The sequence below is a fragment of the Lycorma delicatula genome, chromosome 1, assembly GCF_047948215.1.
Source record: "Lycorma delicatula isolate Av1 chromosome 1, ASM4794821v1, whole genome shotgun sequence".
Classification (NCBI taxonomy): domain Eukaryota; kingdom Metazoa; phylum Arthropoda; class Insecta; order Hemiptera; family Fulgoridae; genus Lycorma; species Lycorma delicatula.
In genome coordinates, this window is record NC_134455.1 from 327,824,990 (window position 1) to 327,844,429 (window position 19,440).

Here is a 19,440-nt window from a genome sequence, read left to right on the forward strand (position 1 = left end):
TTTCGGTTTCTCCTCTCCCACGTCCAGTTTGGTTTATCTTGGGCCACCCAGTACGTGCTTAACATTAGCAATTTTTTTTGTGGCAATTTAAATCTCTATGAAAAGCTTTTTTTTTTTCTTTTATGATTTCTAAACTAATATTTCTATTTTTTAATTAAATTGAACATAGATAGTTAAAAACACCCGTTGAATGTAAATGCTGAATAGCCATCCTAAACTGAAACACTGTGTGAATATAAAGTATTAATATGAGTCATTCAAATATAAACTGGAATTTTGCCAGCCTGAGTAAGAACAGAGAATGTGGTGGGGCACTGCAGGTAGTTAATTGGATATGTGTGGAGGGGAGCACTGACCAGCCACACCTGTAGGTCGTTTCCACAACAGTACCAGAATGTCTGAGCAGGTGGTACCATGTTACGCAACTGGTTGTTGTGAGAGCCATCTTGTTTTTTTTTTATGAGGGGATCAGGAAGCTACACATATGATGGAGAAATTTCTATTGAAGGGAACTATGTAAAAAAAAAAAAAAAGTTTATTAGTAATTTTATTTATATTTTATTCAGTTAGCTAATAGAGTAAAGAATAAACATTTTTTTTACGCGAGCTTGTCATGATTCTGCTGAATCATGTATCAGTGCCGATTCACAATGTGGCCATATCTATATACAACACTATAATCATTATTCATGTATTAGTCACCGTATAACTGTCATACAGTAGTCATGTAATCAAACATTTATATAATATCATGTATGATGATTCAGCTGATAATAGTGCATGATTATTACCTACAAGGATATCATCTACAAAGATAAAGGCTGTGAGAAAAGCGCTTAAGTTGTGTAAAAATGCACATCATTTAAATGTTTACAAAACTGAATTACAGAGTAAACCAACGGCATTGATTTCTGATGTCATTAATAAAACTGCTAACATAACTGGAAACTGAGCTGCTTCACAGTACAATTTGATTTGCGTGTATAAAATCTACTAATGAGTTATGATTTCCTAAGAAAACAAAACCCTGCAGGTCAACAGAAGAAAAAGTTGACGATTTCAATAAAAACACAATTCGTATAAAAATAAATGATTCAAAACCAACTGCCTACAACAGACGAAATGTTACAGTTTTAAATGGCAATAACAATCACCAGATTTCCGAAGAACAGCGTTTTACAGATTTTTCAAAAGTATGAATTTTAAATGCAACAAAAAAGGGGCTGGAAAGTGCTTGAATTAACAGGGTTGATACCATTATATGGTGAAGACATTACCTCACTGAAATAAAGAAAAAGAGGCAAGAAGGCTGTAGAATATATTATGTAGATGAAATGGGTCTACAAAGGTCACACAAAAAGTTCCAATTGGAAAGATAAGGCTGTGAATTCATCAAAAGAAGCCTTTTTGTGTGGGTTATCAACCACTAATAAGGCTCCATTGGGTTAAGGTGTCTCATAATAATGCATTTCTGCAGTGATACAGGGTTTGTCAATGGTGGTCTTTGGATTTTTTAATCTAAAACTATAGAAGACAATCATAACAAGATGAACACATGTCTTTTGAGAAATGGTTTAGCGATGTGTTACCTCTTCTGAAAGATAATTTGGTTATTGTCTTGGTAAAGGATGATATCAAAATGTGGCTTAATTCAAAAGTGATATTTTTTGAAGAGGATGAACTTAAGGTCCAATTATTGCAAAGGGTTTTATGTATAAAAAATAATATTAATAAGTATAAAACTGATGAGTTGGCAAGATCCATTGGTAATACCATTCTTTGATTACCTCCCTATCATTGTGAACTCAACACAATTGAATTAATTTGGGAACAAATCAAAAGCGTATGTAGCATCAGAAAATGCCACTTTTAAAATATCTGATGTTAAAAATTTATGCCTAAAACCCATCAATAAAATGACCAGCAGGAATGGAAAAACTGTACAAAACGTGCAACAGATACTGTTGAATCAAATTATTAGGAGTTGGATGATACAACAGAAAACAAAACTGACCCTCTCATTGTATCACTGAGAATTTCTTACAATCAGATGATGAAAACTGCATTGAATTTATTATTTGTTTATTATTATAAAAATTTAATCTAAAATATTGGTGAAATTTTACTGTAAGTGGACAATTGGCAATTTCATAACTCTTAAAACTCAAAAAACTACATAACAATAAACAATTTTAATGAATAAAATTCTCATGGTTTATCATGATGTGCCCAACAAGGTAAGAAATATTTATTGATCAGAGACATTTACATGTCTTAATTTATTTAAATTTAGAATATATGTATAACTTTTGTAAAATATAATAGAGTGTGGTTACTAAATATTAATGTTGCATAGTTTCTTTTATATGCATCAGGATTTACAAGAGATGCTTGTGAATTGGCCACCTGATCACATGTGCGCAGTCTGTTTACTTCAACTCTATAAGCTAACTGAGTTAGGTATAATATCAATAAAGCTACATAAACAAATTCTAGTCTATATTTGAATGATCCTTGTAATAATCTGTAATAATCATCCAAACATCAAACGAGATGTTCTTGTAAATTTTTTTGTCTATGCAAATCTTTAATATTTAAAATTACTTTTTTTAATTTTTTATATCACAGTAAATATCTTAAGGTAAATATCTTAAGCTGCTTTATGCTTGATTAAATTACATAACACAATGTGTTTACATTGTGTTATGTTCATTATGAAGCTACAAAACACCTGACTTTTGTCTTGTCTTTCACTCATAATATTTTATTGTAAATTGTTCAGATTATTAATGATATGCAATTGAGAAATTATATATTTTGTAACTAATTTTTTTTTTTTTAAATGATAAATCTGTATTTATATTAAAATTTTGTTTTTTTGCTGTAACCTAACTGAAAACATCTGTTAACTCCACCAGCTAAGCTATAATATCAAGTATATTTTTATTTATTTCTAAAATTTTAACTGCAAATATTAAAAAAGAAATATTAAAATTCTTTTATGCACAAAGAAGAATATTTGATAAAATTTTCAATGATTTTGCTTAAAAATATGAAAAAATACAGAATTCTACACTAAGAATTGTAAACAAATTATTGGGCTCAATCAAAGATAACTTTCTACAAACAAATACATAAGCGTGCAATAATAAAAGAGAATATAATAAAAAAATTAAGTACATAGAAAAAGCTAGAACACTGCAAAGAATAAAGTTGCAACAACAGTACTTGAGAGACTGGTACTGTACTAATTTTCAGAAAGGAAAACCAAACCCTATCATAAGCAGAAGCCCTCCTAGGGGCCAATATATTATACACTCCAGACAGGAAGTAGATTCATGTTTGTATAAGCAGTCATTGCAGTTAAAACCATAAATGCAAAGTGGCAGATTTAACCCAATGTTTTCACTCATTTTAAAATCAGACCTCTAAATGGCATAATAAAAAAAAAGAAATTGACTACAAATGTAAATACCTGTATACGAGTAGGAGTAAATGTTAAAGGCTGAGTCAGTAACAACCATACATCAATATCCAATTCTCTAAAAAAATTCTGATAAAGGGATAAATTTGCTTTTTTATCCCCTTCTACGTTTACTGTATTATTTTCTCCCTCATCTTCCTCTTCTTCATCGTCACTTCCTTCAATTTCATTGATGCTTTTTTGTGATCCATGATTCTCAGTGTTTTTATTTTTCTTCTTATTATTTTTTTCTTTTTTCTTCCCAGGTTTCTTTTTCCTGAAATATAATTTTAAAAGTTGAAACTAGGTTCATAAACAAATGTTAATTACTGTTATGATACATAATTATAAAATACGTTTTGTCATACAAAACATAAAAATTCTGATCACAAAACATAAAGAAAAAAAACAAGAAAAATTATGGAAAAATAGAAGTCCCAATAAGAAATTATATTGGCTAAAATTAATGATGAAGTCTAGCTTTAAATACCCACAATATTCAAATTAATCAAATTTGATACACGATTTTAAAGTTCTTTTCTAAGTGTACTCATGGTATAAGTTAAGTTGTTTAAGTACCTTATGGCTAGGTAACAGATAGTAAGAAAATATTATACCTAAGTTTAGTCAATTTTTTTTAAGTAAGATGATTTTGAGAACATGTAGCATGTGTAGTATCTACAACAAAAAAATTGTCTTTTGGATACTTTAAATATTTTCTGAGTGTCAGAAAAATAACAGCATTTTTGTGCAGAATTAAGAAAAAATAGCAATTTTAAAAAACCTGTAATTGATTGCTGAGAAAATGAATTAATTCAAATGTTGTTAAATTAAGTAATTGTAAAAGGATACATAATCTTGAGTAAAATAGTAATACAGATTCTCACATGATTTTTAAAGAATGGGCACAAATTCTAACAGCAGGCCAACATATAATAGCCCATACATCATATTACTGGTATATGTCAAATAATAAATGTTATTTTGTAATTCTAGCAAAAACTCATATTGTAGTTTATCTAGATGTACCTCTGGCTGTACGTGTGATATTTCAGAGATGCCACAATGAATAAATGGGAAAGTTAGTTTTTATTCCAGGTTTATAACAGACATCATTAAAATAATGCAGAAAGAGAACTAGAGTGAGTCAAATGTTAAATTGCAAAGGTGGCTGAAAGGTCATTTCAATTATAAAAAATATATATATATATATATATAACCAAGCATCTGTTAACATACTTATGTTAAAAAAAAAATGGATAACGAAGCTACCTATTCCAGATCACTTAACATGGATGAACATGGTCAATGATCAGTGTCTGCTGTATTTTAAATGTAATCTTTTAAATGATAATATTTTGAGTCACTGACTAAATCATATTCTGTAAGAAATAGCTGAATGGTTACTTCTACAAGTAAAATTTAATTGTTTTAGTTTTGGTTTATTTATCAAAATCAAGCAAATTGTTTTCAAGAAATCAAGAATTAAATAGAAAATATTTATAGTAAGCAGTTTTTGTAGATATAAAATTAAAATAATTTTTTGTAAGGGTATACATGCAATATAAATATAATTAAAGATAAGTCCATAAATACTTAATAAATGTTCCCTTTTCCCACAAACCAAAGAAAAAGATGATTTGCTGTTTGGTCATCTCAATCCAATAAATTTTCCCCATACTACTGTCAATCAGTGATGAACTCATCGATTATGAATTATTAACACTCTTCCCAATATAATAAGTAGTAATATTTTTTTTTTTTTGTCTTCAGTCATTTGACTGGTTTGATGCAGCTCTCCAAGATTCCCTATCTAGTGCTAGTCGTTTCATTTCAGTATACCCTCTACACCCTACATCCCTAACAATTTGTTTTACATACTCCAAACGTGGCCTGCCTACACAATTTTTCCCTTCTACCTGTCCTTCCAAAATTAAAGCGACTATTCCAGGATGCCTTAGTATGTGGCCTATAAGTCTGTCTCTTCTTTTAACTATATTTTTCCAAATGCTTCTTTCTTCATCTATTTGCCGCAATACCTCCTCATTTGTCACTTTATCCACCCATCTGATTTTTAACATTCTCCTATAGCACCACATTTCAAAAGCTTCTAACCTTTTCTTCTCAGATACTCCGATTGTCCAAGTTTCACTTCCATATAAAGCGACACTCCAAACATACACTTTCAAAAATCTTTTCCTGACATTTAAATTAATTTTTGATGTAAACAACTTATATTTCTTACTGAAGGCTCGTTTAGCTTGTGCTATTCGGCATTTTATATCGCTCCTGCTTCGTCCATCTTTAGTAATTCTACTTCCCAAATAACAAAATTCTTCTACCTCCATAATCTTTTCTCCTCCTATTTTCACATTCAGTGGTCCATCTTTGTTATTTCTACTACATTTCATTACTTTTGTTTTGTTCTTGTTTATTTTCATGCGATAGTTCTTGCGTAGGACTTCATCTATGCCGTTCATTGTTTCTTCTAAATCCTTTTTATTCTCGGCTAGAATTACTATATCATCAGCAAATCGTAGCATCTTTATCTTTTCACCTTGTACTGTTACTCCGAATCTAAATTGTTCTTTAACATCATTAACTGCTAGTTCCATGTAAAGATTAAAAAGTAACGGAGATAGAGAACATCCTTGTCGGACTCCCTTTCTTATTATGGCTTCTTTCTTATGTTCTTCAATTGCTACTGTTGCTGTTTGGTTCCTGTACATGTTAGCAATTGTTCTTCTATCTCTGTATTTGAACCCTAATTTTTTTAAAATGCTGAACATTTTATTCCAGTCTACGTTATCGAATGCCTTTTCTAGGTCTATAAACGCCAAGTATGTTGGTTTGTTTTTCTTTAATCTTCCTTCTACTATTAATCTGAGGCCTAAAATTGCTTCCCTTGTCCCTATACTTTTCCTGAAACCAAATTGGTCTTCTCCTAACACTTCCTCCACTCTCCTCTCAATTCTTCTGTATAGAATTCTAGTTAAGATTTTTGATGCATGACTAGTTAAACTAATTGTTCTGTATTCTTCACATTTATCTGCCCCTGATTTCTTTGGTATCATTACTATAACACTTTTTTTGAAGTCTGACGGAAATTCCCCTTTTTCATAAATATTACACACCAGTTTGTATAATCTATCAATCGCCTCCTCCCCTGCACTGCGCAGTAATTCTACAGGTATTCCGTCTATTCCAGGAGCCTTTCTGCCATTTAAATCTTTTAATGCTCTCTTAAATTCAGATCTCAGTATTGTTTCTCCCATTTCATCCTCCTCAACTTCCTCTTCTTCCTCTATAAAACCATTTTCTAATTCATTTCCTCCGTATAACTCTTCAATATATTCCACCCATCTATCGACTTTACCTTTCGTATTATATATAGGTGTACCATCTTTGTTTAACACATTATTACATTTTAATTTATGTACCCCAAAATTTTCCTTAACTTTCCTGTATGCTCCGTCTATTTTACCAATGTTCATTTCTCTTTCCACTTCTGAACACTTTTCTTTAATCCACTCTTCTTTCGCCAGTTTGCACTTCCTGTTTATAGCATTTCTTAATTGCCGATAGTTCCTTTTACTTTCTTCATCACTAGCATTCTTATATTTTCTACGTTCATCCATCAGCTGCAATATATCGTCTGAAACCCAAGGTTTTCTACCAGTTCTCTTTATTCCGCCTAAGTTTGCTTCTGCTGATTTAAGAATTTCCTTTTTAACATTCTCCCATTCTTCTTCTACATTTTCTATCTTATCTTTTTTACTCAGACCTCTTGCGATGTCCTCCTCAAAAATCTTCTTTACCTCCTCTTCCTCAAGCTTCTCTAAATTCCACCGATTCATCTGACACCTTTTCTTCAGGTTTTTAAACCCCAATCTACATTTCATTATCACCAAATTATGGTCGCTATCAATGTCTGCTCCAGGGTAAGTTTTGCAGTCCACGAGTTGATTTCTAAATCTTTGCTTAACCATGATATAATCTATCTGATACCTTGCAGTATCGCCTGGCTTTTTCCAAGTGTATATTCTTCTATTATGATTTTTAAATTGGGTGTTGGCAATTACTAAATTATACTTCGTGCAAAACTCTATAAGTCGGTCCCCTCTTTCATTCCTTTTGCCCAGCCCGTATTCACCCACTATATTTCCTTCCTTGCCTTTTCCAATGCTTGCATTCCAATCTCCAACTATTATTAAATTTTCATCTCCTTTTACGTGTTTAATTGCTTCATCAATCTCTTCGTATACACATTCTACCTCATCATCATCATGGGCGCTTGTAGGCATATAGACGTTAACAATCGTTGTCGGTTTAGGTTTTGAATTTATCCTTATTACAATGACTCTATCGCTATGCGTCTTGAAATACTCCACTCTCCTCCCTATTTTCTTGTTCATCACGAAACCTACTCCTGCCTGCCCGTTATTTGACGCTGAGTTAATTACTCTAAAGTTACCCGACCAAAAGTCGCCTTCCTCTTCCCACCGAACCTCACTAATTCCTACTATATCCACGTTTACCCTATCCATTTCCCTTTTTAAATTCTCTAGCCTACCAACCTTTTTTAAGCTTCTAACATTCCACGCTCCGACTCGTAGAATGTTATTTTTTACTTTTCTGGTGACCCCTTCCTTAGTAGTCCCCACCCGGAGATCCGAACGGGGGACTATTTTACCTCCGGAATATTTTACCAAGGAAGGCGCCTCCATTATTGCTTTTGAAAATGCAGAGCCACATTTTCTTGGAAAAAAAAACAGCTGTAGTTTTCCATTGCTTTCAGCTGCGCAGTACTCAGAGGACTGAGTGATGTTGATATGGCCGTTTAAGTCATTGTGATTTACGCCCCTAACAACTACTGAAAGAGCTGCTGCCCTCTTTCAGGAATCATTCCTTAGTCTGGCTCTCAACAGATACCTCTCCGATATGGTTGCACCTTCGGTCCAGCTACTCTGTATCCCTGAGCACTCAAGCCCCCTCACCAACGGCAAGGTCTCATGATTCATAGAGGAGGGTAGTAATATATAAAGTAGCAATTTTTTTTTTGGTTTCTTCAAATCAGAATTTCTAGTGACACAAAATAGTTAATTTCATGTTAGTCACAAAATTCATTATTTCGGTATCCATTTCATTAAATGTTTTGATTTCAGGCCCTGAAATGCTTTTATTGTCAAAAGACAAAACATTACTTCATCTTATTTTTACTATATAATGTTACATTCTGATATGCCAAATTTCTGTCACTGCACTTATTTGGCTTTATCATTAACTTAAAGTTTGAATCATACATACAGCTCACCAACTGAACTGGCTACATAAATCAGGCAGTCCAGTTCAGTAATCCAGGTGTTTGTTGAGTTTTTATATTTGAAAAAGCATAGAATTTTTTTAGCAAAGTATCGTGTAAACTTATCCTATTTTTTTTTTTTATTTTTTTTATTTTTATGATTAATTCACCACTAGCTTCAAGCTTGTACATGGGAATTTGAAATGGAAATTTGGTAACATATGAAAAATGTCATGCTTGACCTGAAGTTGAACTTGGGACCTCAGGATGAAAGGCTGAGATGCTACCATGGCGCCAAGGAGATTGGCTTAAATTATTATTTTTTTAATTAATTCCAATTTTTTTATTGTTTGGTATTTTTATTATAATTTAAACATAAAAAATCAACAAAAAAATAAATAAGATAAGCTAAAAAAAAACTAAAACAAGAAAATATTGAAAACATATTTCTTGATTATTTATTTATAAATACATAATGATTTCAAAAATTACTTCACATCAGCTGCACATTAGAAATAGATAAAATACACAGTTGACTTATATGACAATAGTATGGGTGGCATATTGTATTGGCAACTTGTTCAATGTAACTTTTGGATGTTTATTTAGGACATTCGACTAAAATAGTGAAAAGTGGGGTTAGAAACTTAAACACTGATCCAGTCATTTTTCCTGAAAGAATGACTTTTCAGTTACAAACACAGGAAATTGTTGTTAACATTCCATTTTAAGACTATTTAAAAAACATTAAAACAATTAAGTGTTTTCCTGACCATGACCTTATTCCAGTAAATAAATTTAATTAAGAGGAAAGGAACATTGATAAGCAATTGGAAGCTCAAAGAGTAGAGTAAGATTACTCCATACTTTGAGTTGTATTATATTTCAAATAATTTAGAAATAATCTGAAAACATTAGTCATAAAATATGGCAATAAGAATGGAGAGATTAGGATAGAAGATGCTACTGAATAGTTATGCCTAACACATTCAATGCTTACTTTTCTTCAACCCTCCGTGCTGAATTTTTTTTTTTTTAACTCACTTAAGTATATATTATCACCATTTATACATGTCTTGGAATATAAAACATTTGAAAAGCCTGAAAATCACAACCACATGCTAGTACAAGGTGTGTATGGGAGACGAAAAAGTATTGAATTTATACCGTCTTACCATCTGTGCTGAACACTCACTCGTGCAGGGTTGAGCAGGTTCATAAATTTCTTACTTGTTCATGCTGGCAATTTATGTTAACTAATTTTCTAGTCTTTTAATTAGATAAAAAAAATTATTTATTTCTTTGTTTTATGAAAAAAGAAAGATCTAAGTTTGTGGATTTTACTTTAAAAAGTATGATAAATTTATATGCAATAAATCCTCAATTTATTCCATATATCAATAGTTGATTTAGAATTTTTTTTCTTTTGTATTAGTAAGATTAATTTTTTACAGTTTATTATCATCTGACTTGTTTATGACCAGAAAATAAGATTTTTGGTAAATTCCTCTAATCGTTTTGGAATAGATCTGACAAAACAACTAAAGTAACTATATTACTTATGTTTTAAACACATAATGAAATAATAAATTGTATAGATTAACATTTTTATTTAAAAGATTAATAAAAAAATTAAAAATATCTTTGTGGCATTTATTTAATTATAAACAAAATAAATAATAGTCAAATGTATAATTCAAAATGAAAATAATACTATCAATATATAATTATAAAATAAAACATAATCATCTAATCAATACTAACTGAAATACAAATTTATAAAATAAATCTATTTGTTACAAACTTATCCTCTTTCAAAATTAATGAATGTTTATGCAAATTTAAAAATCTACCAAAAAAAGCATGTTCAATTTAACTATGAACAAACTACCCAGTAACAAAATATAATTGTTTCTGGTCTTGCAGGAGCTCTTTCATACAATTGCAGAATTTCAGTATTACATCAGCGAAATATAAAATGAAATATTTACATGTAGAAATATGATAGAGTAAAACACAATGTCATAAAACAATGGTGACAAGAGTGGAGAGGTTAGTGGTGATGTGACTGAACAGTTATACTTAACACATTCAAAAAAATAGCTCACTGTATTCATCATAGCTCACTGCAGTGAGCACACTAATAAAGATCATTGACATCTATCATTAAACTCAAATTACAGCACTGAATCTAATGAAAGCAAGGCCTCTGATCATTTGCTTGACTACATGAGACAAAGGTTTCCTGAGGGAAACTTGGGAGAGAACCAGCTAGTAGATTGTTAGATTACTCTTTGGCCCCTACACCCAGCTCAGACAATTGATTTGCATGTTAGAATAGCTGCAGACCTTCATCGGGGTTTCCCCTGACTTCATCCAAGCCAAGCAGGCATAGTTCATTAGTTTTTGGGCCCCAATGTGAACACTCTAAGTGCACCATGCCTCACATTTGGGTGAGATCAAGATGCCCGGGAGTACAGCGACCAGCCCAGTATGGCGACGGCCGGCTTTCTCTTCACTTTCATTACACCCACGGTGTTTGACATGAGTTGTCACAATGACTTGCGCACATGTTACAACTCTTTGGTCTGTGTTTCAAGGCAGCTTCGAATAAGAATTTGAAGCTTTTGAATTTGACTTTCTAGTCATACCATCAGCCAATCGACCGGAAATCCCAGCCTGCCTTCCCATGAGGCGTGGCTGGCCTGAAGGCTTTTCAGTCTGTAGACCGCCAGTCAGCAGGTTGCGACATCCAATAGGAAGTGAAGTGTGGCCCTCCATTACTAGCGACACTAGTGGACTCTCTCGGGTCTGCAGCCAAGATCAGGCTTCGAATCCATCATCTTGTCAATGTCGAGATCAGGGCAATCCCATCCCGGCAGCTGATTTGAGGTCAAAATGTGAATCTCTACTTTCAAAATTCCAGATTTTTCCCGTTTATTCTTGGACGGTTTCACATGCTCTTGCACTCTCTGTCTTCCAAGTTTATTTTCAACCTTCCCTCACAGTACTTATTTGCTACTCGTACCTGTCTCAGGGTCTTGTTTAGCCTTCAATGAAATTACCATTCTCTTTGGGTTGCACTTTTACACAACCCCGTTCTAAGGAGAGGTCCACCTCACAAAGAAGCAATCACTACAGGCCTAGCACCATCGGCAGGCAGTGTCCCCATTCAAGATGGACTTAAACTTGCTGTTCGTTCACGAGAACAAGACCCTCCCTAATACATTTCTCAACGGGCTTGGCCTGAGAAAAGCCCGAGGATTTCGGCTTTGGGCTTTTCCCTGTTCATTCATAGCTACTAAGAGACAAACAAAGGAAGTATTGATGCTAAAACAACTTTCACATAAACAAATATCCAGTGTATGCATGAACTATAATTTACTTTCTGCTACCATAAACTTCACTCCAAGCACTGCATACTTTTGTTGGATATTTACTGAAAAAATGTCAATCCTAATGTAAGATCTTTACTTCTCAATCACTCCAGAATCAAAGCCTTCACAGGCATCTTTTCTATCTAACACTCATCAATTCAATATGGCACTTTCACTGAGGGAGTGACAAACATGTGCTGATTCCTCAAGGCTTCAAATTCAATTTGTATCACTTTTCCCAGGGATTGCATATCCTCCACAGAGCCACCCCACCACATGTTATTTACATATGACCCAATAAATAATCAGTAATTCTGTTAGAGGAATAGTATTTTTTATTTAAATTAAAAAAATTCAAGAAATGAAATGAGCAAAAACCAAGTCCTGTTTTAAATTTTTTCCCCCAATTTTATCTATATAAATATCTTGGTTTGAAAAAAATATATTATTTTTTTATAATAATCATAAGTTTGCCAGTTTTTCTTAATAAAAAATATGGTGTGCACACCACATGACTTCCTTGTATGCCTACTAAACTACATACAGATATTTTTTTGGAATAAAAAGTACATAAAATTTTATTTCGTTAATAACTTATTTTTTCATTTTTTTTTTTTTGCTGTTATTGAATTACTATTTATTGTAAAATTTATTTTACATTCATAAGTTAATAATTATTAATAAATCAGTACATTTAAATTAAAAAAAAAAAATTATAAAATACATCGTTAAAAAGCTCTCAATGAGGTTACTGCAGAAAAATTCCAAAAACCAAATTTTTTGGAGTTGGGTTTTTTGGACACTTTTGGTCCAGTCGATTGCAATCAAATGAAGAAGTGCACAACTAGGAAGTTACAACAATCCTAAATCCAAAATTTCAACATCCTAAAGCTAATCATTTTTGGGTTATGTGAGATACATATGTACATATGTCACACCAAAACTAGTCAAAATGGATATTTCCGTTGAAATTTGAAAACCGAAATTTTTCACGATCACAATACTTCCTTTACTTCATACAAGGAAGTAAAAATGATAAGATATATATTTTATAAAAAGTCAAACAGATAATATGACATGATTATGATAATTAACAAATATGATTATGATATTCTTCTATAGATAATGAACTTAAGAACATGTTTAATAATCTATGTCTATTAGTTGGTTACCTAAGCAAGCACAGAGTTACCTTTTTTATAAAAACAAAGAGTACCTCTAAAAAGCAACCCTTGTTACCTATCTACAACAATCAAAAATTTGTTCGATCTGTAATAGTTTCTCTAACTGTTTGGTTTTGTAAAAAAAATTATCATCTGAAAAATTAGTAGACAGAAAACAATTCACTTTTTTCAATAGACTTATTTGGAAGATATTATATATATATATAATATTATATGTGAATGTGAAAATGAGATTTAACTACTTTGTTTTTATGAAATTTTAGATAAACAAGAATAAAAAGAAATAAACAATTTTTATTTTTTAACTATATAAAAATTACCTTTTCATACACCTAAATAAACAAAAAGGATTATTATCCAATTTTCAACAGCAGGATTCAATAACATGTTTTTTTTTTAACTTCACTATGTTGTTTCAAAACCAGCTATACAGAAAAAACAGCCAATTTCTTAAAATTTTAAATAATACAACTATCAAAATAAAACACAAAGAAAACCTATGTTTTAGACATAATTTTGCATGATTTAAAATCCTAACCAGTTTCCAAAGCAAAGTAATTAAAATACCAACCTGATAAACTGCAGGCAGGGGCAAATCGTAAGTTTTAAAATAAATTGGAAAGATCATTAATTTTGCAACAAATGATAATGATACATGGATTATAAAAACCATTTATCTACAAAGCAGCTGAATAAAATCTTTCAGCTGCAAGCCATGGCACATCATCATCCATTATACATGTTGAATTAGAGAGGTAAGTGCTATACTTTTCATATTAAAAAATTAAATTTAATTAAACAATAAAAAACTAATTTACTTATTTGCTTTGTCAGGTTTTACTCTGAATGAAGGGCATCGAAAATAGCACTGTGGTGGAATATAGTCCATAGTAAGTGGCAAACAATATGACAACTGGTCCATAAGCCAAACTACAGTCCTCAACCTTATCAAGATCTGCAAAAAAATGTTTTTAAATTAATAAAAATCTGGGTAGTATTAAATTATCAAGAAATATCCCCTGGTAATTAATATATTACCCGGTAGTATTATGAGTCTATTAATGCATTATTTAAATTAATAAATTACATAATTCTTAATTTAATCTGTTGTAATTCCAAAAGATTCTTATTCCAACACAGAAGACAAGAAAAATAGACAACAACACAGAAAACAAAAAATATTTTTAATAAAAAATGACAAATTACAACCAAAAAATAAGATACAAAATTGAATTACTGATAACTCTTAACTTTCAATTACCCTTAATAGCTTAATACTCAGAATAATTCAAGATTTCAAAATTTAATTACAATTTTAGCATTCAGAAAGATGTAGACTATTACCAATAAGGTAGAATATTCCAATGTCTTGGCAGGCCTAGACATTTGAAAGATTACTGAATGGTACAAAGATCTAGAGAATTTGTGAACCACTACAGCAGATGTAGTGGTGTAAAGTAAACAGCTGAGACCAGGAAAGATGATCCTTGAAATACTTTGTTAAAAAACACGACTGCCAAAAAATTAAAATATATAAATAAACTGAACTTAAAAAAAGAAAACAAGATATGAAATAAAGGACTAAACATATATCGTATGCAGTATTTAATTAAATAAAACAGTAAGTGACCAATCCACTTTCAGACAATTTTAATTTGTTTAAATATATTTTTCATGTTGTAGAAATAGCAGACGTTTAAGGTTGTCTAATGTATAAGTTCTCATCAGGTCTTATTACATCGATAAGAAAATTTTAATCCTTCAACAAAAATATTTAAATGCAGTCTCAGAGGGCTCTTTAATATAGAAGAATAATTACTACTCAGAAATCAGCAATTGCATTTAAATATTTTCATTGAAGAACAAAATTTTCGTATCAATGTAAGACCTGGTGAGAACTTAAACTTTAGACAACCTTAAACACCTGCTATTTCTACAACATGAAAAATATATTTAAAGAAATTAAAACTGTCTGAAGGTTGATTGGTCACCCATTATTTTAATTAAATACAATACAATGATGTTTAGTCCTTTAATTTCATACCGTGTTTTCTTTTTTTAATTTGATTTATTGTTGTTTTTTAGTACAATTTATTTATTTATTTTTGGCAGTCATGTTTTTTAATTTTTATAATTGTTTTTATTATTTAGTAATTTTTAGAGATCATTGAAAAAAATTGACAATTTGAAAACTTATGGATATAATGTATTTAAAGTACTGAGCTAAATGAGAAAACTGTAAAGATTTAAATTTATTTATGTAACTGGTGTGTACCATTCTAAACTTATCATACACATCATACAGCAATCTTCTGGGATCCAAACAGCTCGGTGCCAAACAAGCGACTCGGTGGTACGTAGGCCTGGCCCTTGGCAAAGATGTAAGTGCTCAGATCTACGACAGCTATATCTAGGGTAATAATCCCTTGCAGTTTATGCACCATCACAACATTAGTGGCAGCATATGCTGTTCCACTTTACCCTGTAACCCTAAAGCATCAAATTTGACAATAGTGGGTTCAGCTCTCAATCCAATGCAAACAGCATTACCTCTAATTGTACTGTCATCAAACTCTACAAAAACCGTTTGTGGGAACTCACTGGGCTCAACCTAGTCTCGGTGTAGGCAGGCCACTCAATTTTACTGAGTATATCAGTTAATTTTTGTTCTGGTTTGGTTCCATCATGATTTTATATTATATTAGCAAATATAATGTTTGAATTTTGGAAATCAGAAGATTGACTGCAAAGATATAACAAGATTTCTGAATAACCATGATCTTTCTGTTTCCTGTTTAGCCTCCAGTAACTACCGTTTAGATAATTCTTCAGAGGATGAATGAGGATGATATGTATGAGTGTAAATGAAGTGTAGTCTTGTACATTCTCAGTTCGACCGTTCCTGAGATGTGTGGTTAATTGAAACCCAACCACCAAAGAACACCGGTATTCACAATCTAGTATTCAAATCCGTGTAAAAATAACTGGATTTACTAGAACTTGAACGCTGGAACTCTCGACTTCCAAATCGGCTGATTTGGGAAGACGCGTTCACCACTAGACCAACCCGGTGGGTTTGAATAACCATGATCTGTTAGATCAAGAGTAAACCTGATGCATGCAAAAGTTAGCCTTCAACTTACTAACAAATACATCAGATGATTATTTTCAGATTTTTTTTTGGAGGGTGAAAAACGTTTTCATGTTATCATTGCCCGGAAAAAAAACTTAAAATATAAAAAACAAAAACATAAAATTAACAAACAAAAATTAAGACAAATTAAAAAGTACTTAACTAATGTATTAAAAAAATAAAACAAAAAAAGAAAAACTTACAACTATTACTGCAGACAAAATCTTAAAAATAACAAATATTAAAATATATATAACTAATATAAAATTAAAATAAATTTAATGAAGTCCAAGGGGAGTGTAAAGGGCCCCTTCTCGGATAACAGAAAGATTAGATTTAACAGGAAATTTATAAAGGTTATAAAATGAAAATAGTTGCAACAACAATAACATTAAATACTATGTAAAATATTAATATGCCAAAGAAATAAAATTATCAGTTTAAAACTTCTTTGTCATTTCCCAGGATTTGACGACTGTTCCTGGGTAATTTAAATTTAAGACGCAGGGCCGCATTATTAAACAGAAACTTTTTTTAATTTATTTAATATTATTTTGTTCAACGAAAATTTTATTTTATTATTTTTGTAATATTATTCATTAGATTGATCTGAATCATTCAGTTTAAACCCAGCTAACACAGTGATTGAGACTCGCAGTTCATCATAGCTCATTAATTCAATTCATTAAAGTTTGTGCTTCAACCAGCAAATCTCAACTACTACATATATTTACACATACTGTAGAAAAAACACACTGCACCTATAAAGGTACTATATATACACACACTGCAGAGAGCATGCCTACAGCACGCCCTTTGCAGTGTGTCCAAAATAATTTCCTCTTGTATAAAAATATCTTTTTTGAATGATGAAAATTGATATAACTGAAGTTAAATTATCAAAATTTAAATCTACAAATTGATACTAACGAATTGGGATTTTCTGCTAGTGACTGGTAGATTCTGGTGTCTATTATATGAAAAAGTACAATCACATAAACAAAAAAATATATAACAATATATATATTTTGCATATATATTGACATATAAGCAATGTATCAATATATAATAATATAACAAGTATGCACTGACCACCACAAGACATATGTACTAACAAATTGGAATTTTCCACTAGTGATTGGTACATTCTAGTGTTAAGCTAAGGAGGACAGACGGACGGACGGACGGACGGACGGACACACACACACAAATTTCCTTCGAGTAAGATATATATATTTATTTATTTATAAAACCTATGACACTCCCAGTAACATAAGGATTCCAACACGGGGTCATACATCTAAATCGGTTTGCCCATTGAGCTGCTACGGTGGAACAAACATACATACATTCACCCTAAATACATTACATTCCATTCTGGGCAGTCATGTAAAACAAAAAGTGAAAATTCTTGGAAATCTAACATCCAATCCACTTTGCTGAAAGTTTTGCAATTCTCACAGTCTCTAGAGGTGTTACAAGATGAAATAAAAATAGGGAACATTACATTTCCAGAAAAAGTAAAAATTTACTGCAGAAAATGAAAAAATACGTTAGTCATACAATCAATAATGTCAGTCATGAGGTGGTTTGTTTGTTGATGTTACAAATTATTTGTCACGAAATAAAGTAGTTTAATTAGTCAATAATATATTGTATGTTATGTATGTTGATGTGTTGTTTTTGTCAAATGTGTTTACAAATATTATACAGTTCAAGTCGCTTCAAATCTGGTTTATCATGTTTTTTTTTGTCTTCAGTCATTTGACTGGTTTGCTGCAGCTCTCCAAGATTCCCTATCTAGTGCTAGTCGTTTCATTTCAGTATACCCTCTACATCCTACATCCCTAACAATTTGTTTTACATATTCCAAACGTGGCCTGCCTACACAATTTTTCCCTTCTACCTGTCCTTCCAATATTAAAGCGACTATTCCAGGATGCCTTAGTATGTGGCCTATAAGTCTGTCTCTTCTTTTAACTATATTTTTCCAAATGCTTCTTTCTTCATCTATTTGCCGCAATACCTCTTCATTTGTCACTTTATCCACCCATCTGATTTTTAACATTCTTCTATAGCACCACATTTCAAAAGCTTCTAATCTTTTCTTCTCAGATACTCCGATTGTCCAAGTTTCACTTCCATATAAAGCAACACTCCAAACATATACTTTCAAAAATATTTTCCTGACATTTAAATTAATTTTTGATGTAAACAAATTATATTTCTTACTGAAGGCTCGTTTCGCTTGTGCTATTCGGCATTTTATATCGCTCCTGCTTCGTCCATCTTTAGTAATTCTACTTCCCAAATAACAAAATTCTTCTACCTCCATAATCTTTTCTCCTCCTATTTTCACAATCAGTGGTCCATCTTTGTTATTTCTACTACATTTCATTACTTTTGTTTTGTTCTTGTTTATTTTCATGCGATAGTTCTTGCGTAGGACTTCATCTATGCCGTTCATTGTTTCTTCTAAATCCTTTTTACACTCGCTAAAATTACTATATCAACAGCAAATCGTAGCATCTTTATCTTTTCACCTTGTACTGTTACTCCGAATCTAAATTCTTCTTTAACATCATTAACTGCTAGTTCCATGTAAAGATTACAAAGTAACGGAGATAGGGAACATCCTATCCTTATGTCGGACTCCCTTTCTTATTACGGCTTCTTTCTTATGTTCTTCAATTGTTACTGTTGCTGTTTGGTTCCTGTACATGTTAGCAATTGTTCTTCTATCTCTGTATTTGAACCCTAATTTTTTTAAAATGCTGAACATTTTATTCCAGTCTACGTTATCGAATGCCTTTTCTAGGTCTATAAACGCCAAGTATGTTGGTTTGTTTTTCTTTAATCTTCCTTCTACTATTAATCTGAGGCCTAAAATTGCTTCCCTTGTCCCTATACTTTTCCTGAAACCAAATTGGTCTTCTCCTAACACTTCTTCCATTCTCCTCTCTATTCTTCTGTACAGAATT

General features: G+C 31.5%; 1 protein-coding gene across 1 annotated transcript in view; it reads right to left on the reverse strand.

The window, feature by feature from the left end:
* Window positions 1–19,440, reverse strand: part of Fancd2 — a 163,485-nt gene that overhangs the window by 37,022 nt on the left and 107,023 nt on the right. Inside the window, exons 17-18 of the mRNA XM_075382103.1 lie at window positions 14,145–14,281; window positions 3,476–3,740 (exon numbers count right to left, since the gene is read on the reverse strand). Coding sequence (XP_075238218.1) covers window positions 3,476–3,740; window positions 14,145–14,281 — 402 coding nt within the window. The remainder of the gene's footprint in view (window positions 1–3,475; window positions 3,741–14,144; window positions 14,282–19,440) is intronic.